Raw genomic sequence first — 7,245 nt, 5'->3', positions numbered from 1 at the left:
GGGTTCACCAAACAGGCATGCAAGATCATATCTGGGACTTATCACACCATCTGTGCACATACAAACTGACAAGAGAGAAAGGGAAGTACAGCACCCAAACTCTAAAGAAAAGGGCAAGTAATATAGAAAGCAGCACAGGAGCTGATATATACGATATATTACTTGAAACCAAGTCAAAAGCAAAACAATTTTGCATTGCATCATATGAAAAACACACATGGAATTGAAACAAGTAGTGCTGCCCCATTGTCATTACCCTTCACTGAAGTGCTTATATTGAAAGCTGCACACTAATAATTAATTACACAGAGACCAAAGAAAACAACAGATATAATGCAAGAACAGTAAGGTAGCAACCAAAATATGATTATTTTAGGCTTTTAGCTCCTACCTTTAAAGGAGCACTGCACATTTATAAATTGACCTCTTTTATATAAAATGACATGTTATTGCACTTATCTTCCTACTAAACAGCAAACATATATGATGTAGGACAACCTAGGCTTCCCACCTAGAGTAGTCCTACCGTAGAACCTTAGGCTTCCCACCTAAGGTGTTTGGAATCACCACCAAACAAATACTATGCAATCTCTGCAATAATCTCAATAATAATAATAATAGTCTGTAAAATACAAAAGGAACCATCTGGAGCTTTATATACAGCTTCCAGGAATCACAATGATAAAGATAAACTCTCCTAAACAATCTCAAATACTAATTTGATAATCCTAACAATCTCAAATACTAATCCAATACTAAAGATAAACCCAAAATTAAGATAACATAAATGATTAAGATAATCTCCACAGATGTGCCATCATGTGGTGTCCACACCAATATATTATCATGAAATATGCAGCAACGTTGGTAATTGATACCTTTTACTTCTTGTCTCTTCTGCAATTTTTGAATGGCATTTCTGGATCTAGTGCATCAAGTGATAATGAGAATGTTGGGAATACAGTTGTTCTTTGACCTTAGGGTTTGCAGACAGCCAGTAAGAAATCTCTTTAGATTTGACCACCTCCTTCTTGTTCAATGATTCCAGCCAGGCACAAACTGGTTCCCACTGTTCAGAGCGTTTGGAACGAGGTTGCAGATGGTTAACTCGGTTACCACGTTTTCCTGCCACATTAAAAGCAAAAGAAAATGATTACTGATAATCTGATCAAATCTTTTAACAACAGATATAGATTCTGATTCAGAATTTCAGTGACTAATGCAAGATGAAAATTAATAACTTAAACTATCCTATCTTCCTCTAGATTTTAACTGATGCAGATACAGATACACCCAGAATAAGCAAGGACCAGAATTCTTATTTGAGCTACACCTTCTTTATATTCATACTGGAAGTCAATCCCAGGTGATCCAAGCCTGGAGGCTGGAGCAATGACACAGCCAGGGAGGTTAATGGGAGACTATTTTGAAAATCCTACAAGCAACAGACCAACCTCAAAATCTCAGACATCCATTGCTAATTAGTTTTCACAGTTCAAAACTTAGCTCTCAAATCAGATATAAAATATCATTCTTTGAACCCACCTAACTTATTTTCAAATTTCTTAGTGCACAAAACATTTTCTGAATAAGTAATCACATTATGAAGCATACATGCAATGGCCTAATCCAAGCATTGTCATCAACACAAGTTCTTAATCTTGTGCATATAAAACCTTATATTTTAATAAGCTCAGCATGACTACATATGTAACTGTCATAAAATCAAAGCATGTATGTACAGTTACAATGTGACACCAATTGTTGAACTCCCCAAGCAAAAAACTCAAAAAGAAAAAAATGAAAAAATATATATTGAAGGACAATCATAGACATTTGAAATAACATAATTATTGCAAAAACCATTTGGTGATTATCTACAACTTTACAATCCCCTCTACAAACAAAATTCAGAAAGACTTTTCCTAATGCCCTTGCATTAACGTCTTCTATCTGGTCTCCTGTGATATGACATAAAAATCAACAAATTCAATCTAATATCAAAATCATGAACACAGGCAAGGAGAAAAGAAAAACAAATTATAATCTAGAGAAGAAATAAAAAGAGAAAAGTTATTGAGAGATACAAAAAAGATGGTGACAACAATCAAACAAACAAACTGCATACCAACAATTACTTTCACATGAGCCCACCATCAACGTTTAACACCACTTTCACAACGTACAAATCACGTCACATCAGCAGTAATTAAAGTTTTTGTCATTAGACTTGATTGTAAAGAAAATTAAGATTTAGTCATTGTCAATATCAAATATGCTATAAACACTTTGCAATTAACCAATGAAATAACAAATGTTCAATTCCCATAATTGATTGTGTGCAACAATTTGCAGACCCCACAAATTGCACATTATTTGAAAGTGTACATAAAATCGGTAGCTTACACACAATCTTTGGCAATTTGAATGCCCATTTTCCGGCTAGTTGTAAATGCTTAGCCTACAAAACATAAAAGGTACATTGATGAATCGATTCACCTTAAAAACAATATCCTCATAAATCGCCGGATTTATAACCTCCCAATTGCAACAATCTTTTCTTTAAATTTGAAAAACAAACCTCACCATCACAACTACGCACAATTAGCATTTCTACTTTTTGATTTATACATAAACTACAATAATTGGATTAATTCATTAACCTTGATTTGGCACATCTCAAAATGTCTCAATTCTCTAATCTTTCCCTTAACATAAACAAAATGTTAAAAAGGAAAAATGCACAAGTTACATTCAAACATTCATAATTGAAAGTACTCGATCGAAAAGAATCTACGACTCGTCGTTGTCGATCAGAATCGGAGCTTCATTTGCCGACTTATGAAAGATGTGATCGATTCGCCGTGTGCCTGCAGGGACCGGTTTCTCGGAGACTGAGCCAGAACGCTTTTGATCGGTTGCCGGACGATCTGAAGGCTGTGAAGATGGCATGGGAAGCGAGTCGAGGAGGAAATCGCTCGTCGGCTGGTGCTTCTTGACGGCGATTCGAATGTGTTCGAGCTTCACGATCTTCCGCTTCCTCTCCGTTGTGATCTCTGCGGATTTCTCGGCCAGGAATTGGAGGAAGAGCTCGGCGGAGCACGTGACGAGGAATAGGGCTTCCGAGTTCACTTTGTTGATGTCATTGTCGAGCTTCATGATCTTCTTGACCCTTCCGATTGGGAGTTCGGGTTGGATTGCCTCGGTGTTTTCTTCTTCCGCCATTGATGCGTTTTCTTCTTCCGCCATTGACGAAACGCAAAGCTTCGATTTTGGAAATGAGGACGGAGATTAACTGGAAAGGATAAACGATTTTAGGGTTTTGAATTGGCGGGAAATTGAACCTATATCTTTTTCTTTTTCTTCTTTTGTTGATTTTGGTCAAGAATACCCTTGAATTACCTCAATTGTCAAGAACGTTGCTGAATTTTATGCGAGGGTGCTTCAGTCATATTATAGTTGCCCCGCCACACAAAGTGCTTTTTCCCGCCTGAAGAGAAATTAGAGAATTTGAATGAAACAAAAAAAAAAGTTTTTAAACATGTTTTGAGCTAATTGAAAATATCATTTACATATAATTTTAATAACAGTAACGTGTTCTCTAACTTGTTTAAATAATACACATGGATAATTTTATAATTTATCACTTAATGAGTTAGAACTCTATACCTGTATCAAGACAAACTTTGTCCAATTAAAAAATATTGGCTTCTAAATTATCAAAAATAGAAACGAACTAAAATCTCTTTCTCCTAATATATATATATATATATATGTTCTATATTATTAATAACAAGATTTCACATTTGGTTTTTAATATTTTGCGTACTAAAATTCTCTCACACAAATTCCTAAACTATCTCTATCTTTTAGTTAAATAATTTTATACAAACTGGTTTAAAGTGTAATTTACTATTCCTAAATTTTAGGTTTTTTCTTTTATTTTCTGGGTTTGGCTTACTTCCAATACTTTTTTAACTGAAATCTCTTTTTGCTTTAATGAGAAACAGTTACATCATTTACTAACTAAATAAAATGTGGAGATTAAAACCAACCATCACTTGTCATTGTATATTTGAAACAAAAGGACATGTCCAATTAAAAAAGTACTAGAGGTAAGCCAAACCATTATTTTCTCCATTCAGCCTAAAACTTAGAACACTATCTTTATCTCATTTTTAAACATTATTTCACCTTACCTTATCTCTTTCTTAAAAAAATATATACAAATTGTTATTTATATATATTATTTTTAAACACTAAACCAAAAAAACAAATAAATAAAAAAGAGCATTATTGCATACGCAAAGCACTTATGATGAGTCTAATATGTGTATATATATATATATAGAAAAAAAAAGTTAGCTGAATAGTACAATGGGATCCATTAATAGTACCAAAAAGAATAGTACAATAGAACTTATAAATAGTACCAAAAAGTGCAACTAAACTCATGAATAATACCAAAAATAAGCTAAAAACTGAAATAAGCTGAAACTTTCATCAACTCCCAAACGGAGTCTACATCTCATCATCCTCTACTATCTTTCTTAAAACTAAATAAATAAATAAATAAACAAATAAACAAACAAAAAAACCTTTTAGAATGGGATTCAAGTATATCTCTATGGTTCCACTTTAAACACCTCTTGTGATATATTGGTATTAGGGTTCAAACCCCACCAGCCCTCCCTCCCCCTATAGTAGAAACTTTTTTTTCCCTTTTATTCTTGAAACCAACAACCTTTAGGATGAGTTGCCATGATCCTACTACAGATTGGGATTCAACATCTATGTTTGAGACTCTAGTGAGAGATTCTTGTGCAGTGAATGAGCTCTTATACCTGCATGATAAAGATTGAGCTGTTAAAACTACTTGCATCGGATTAGGAGATAATCCTTCATGTACTACTTTGTTCTTATGATTCCAAATGGTCCAAAGGATTGTAAACAGATTTTGCAGGTACTCCATAGAGACTTCATCCTTGAGGTTGTGCTTCCTAAGGATGATGCTTAGCCATTGCTGAATAGAAGTACCCTGAAAGTCTAAAGCATGTATGGCAAGAATGGAGCCATGCTAGTAGGCTCTAGAAAAAGAACAAAGGAGAAATAAATGGGTAGGAGTCTCATCCTCTTCATTGCAGAGAGGGTACAAAGTAGTGACAAGAATAGCTCTATGTCTTAAGCAAGAAAATGTAGGGAGGCAATCCTGCAACAACTTCCAAACAAAAGTATTGACTTTAAGAGGAACCTACACTTTCTAAACCTTGGTCCAAATTACTTGAACCAACGTATTAGATCTAGAATTTGTCCAGGTCTCACTGTTAATGAGGTCATAGGCTATGCTTACCTGGTATTCTCCACTGCTGGAATGTTTCCACATCAACTTATCTTAGGCAGAATTGGATTTGGGAATTGGAATTTGGAGAATGTCATTAGCTTGTTGTGGGGGGTACAGATCTCTGACCAAACCAGGTCTCCAAAAAGAAGTGTTATGGTCAATGAGGTCTCCAACCGTGCCTGTTGGCAACTTAGGATCAGGTAAGTTTAGAGAAGGACAATGGAACCGGCTTGAATGGTTTAGAGGAATATCAAACCTTTTCCCAATCCACCATCTCCCTTCCCTTAAGGCTGGGTGATCATTATGAATAATATTTTTCCAAAACCAAGAATGGTGTGGTTTGGGACAGCAATCCTGGATATAGCAGTTAGGGTAATACTTTGCTTTAAAGGTTCTAGCAAACAGGGACTAAGGTTGGAGGTTTAACTTCCAGAACTGTTTAGCAAGCATAGCTTGGTTCATGGATTTAAACTTTTTCAAACCTAAGCCACCTAACTTCTTAGGTTTACAAATCTGATCCCATTTTAGCAGATGCAGTTTCCTCTATCCCTGCTCATGCCCCCACCAGAAGGATCTAATGATAGAATCCATTTTGTTACAAATGGTATTAGGAACCTGAAAGCAAGCAAAGGTATATAGAGGCAGAGATTGAAGGACAGAGGTAATAAGGGTAGTTCTACCAGCTTGGGAGAGCAATCTTGCCTTCCAACTTTGGAGTTTTATGTGGAGTTTGTCCACCAAAAATTGGAAATCAATACACCTATTACCTTTGAGCTTAAAGTGCATTCCATGGTACTTGGTTGGATTTTGAACCAGATTAACTTGAAGGGTTTAAGCAAGGCTTTCCTGATCTTCAGCAGGCATATTGGGAGAACAGTAAGTCTGATTTGGCAAGATTTATTTTCTGACCAGAAATGGAACAATACCAATCCGGGATAAGTTGCAAGTTCCTAATAGTCTTATTATCCTTCTTGAAGAAAAGAAGTGAGTCATTGGCAAAGAAGAGGTGAGTAAAGGAGAGTCCATTTCTACTAACCTTCACACCCTGAATCTGCTTAAGGTTCTATGCCTGAGATAAGGAGATAGAAAGGATGTTTGCACAGAAAACGAATAGATAGGGTGAAAAAGGGTCTCCCTATCTTAACCCTTGGGAGGGTTTAAAGGAAGAAGTCAAATTGCCATTGACAAGAAGAGTGTAGCTAACTATAGTGACACATTCCATGATCCATTTAATCCACTTGTCCTCAAATTTCATTACTGTTAAGACAGCCTTAAGGAAGGTCCAATTTACCCTATCATAAGTTTTGCTCATATCAATCTTAAGCATTCCAAAACTGGTCTTCCTCCCTTTTTTCCTTCTTAGTGTATCAATGATCTCATGGGAGATGAGGATGTTATCAGAAATGTTTCTCCATTTAATGAAAGCATTTTGGTAAGGGGTAATAATGCCATCCATCAGGGGCTTCAACCTATTAACCAAGACCTTAGAGATGATTTTGTAAACAACATTACAGAGGCTAATAGGTTTGAAATGGGAAACCTCTTCTAGAAAGGGTATTTTAGGAATGAGAGTAATAAAATTTTGATTAAGGGGTTTAAACAAATAACCAAAATGAAAGAAGGTTAAGACAGTACTGATAACTTTAAATTTGAAAATGCCCCAATATTTCTGGAAGAAAAAAGCAGGAATGCCATCAGGCCCAAGAGCTTTCTGGGCACCAATTTGAAAAACATATTCTTCAATCACTAAACCAATAATGGGTTTGTTGAGGGAAGCAAGTTGTTGAGGGGAGAGAGAAGAAATAGGGAGGGATTGAAGTTCCTGAACAATGCTATCAAAACTTGACTGAATTGAATTATGAAAGTAGGACCTAAAGTGATTAGTGGAGATGGCCTCAATTTCA

General features: G+C 35.6%; 1 protein-coding gene across 1 annotated transcript; it reads right to left on the bottom strand.

Annotated features, from left to right (window-relative positions):
• Positions 1-2,582: 2,582 nt before the first annotated feature.
• On the bottom strand, positions 2,583-3,392 carry LOC126718171 (uncharacterized). The gene has a single exon (XM_050420257.1). The coding sequence runs from the start codon at positions 3,247-3,249 to the stop codon at positions 2,794-2,796; it is 456 nt and encodes a 151-aa protein (XP_050276214.1). The 5' UTR covers positions 3,250-3,392; the 3' UTR covers positions 2,583-2,793.
• Between the last annotated feature and the right edge of the window lie 3,853 nt (positions 3,393-7,245).

The sequence above is a fragment of the Quercus robur genome, chromosome 3 (assembly GCF_932294415.1).
Source record: "Quercus robur chromosome 3, dhQueRobu3.1, whole genome shotgun sequence".
In the NCBI taxonomy this organism is placed as follows: Eukaryota; Viridiplantae; Streptophyta; class Magnoliopsida; order Fagales; family Fagaceae; genus Quercus; species Quercus robur.
This window is presented reverse-complemented; position numbering and strand designations above follow the sequence as displayed.

What these genes read in the sequence shown, in the direction of transcription:
- LOC126718171 (XM_050420257.1), bottom strand. Translation starts at nt 3,249, where the DNA reads ATGGCGGAAGAAGAAAACGCATCAATGGCGGAAGAAGAAAACACCGAG.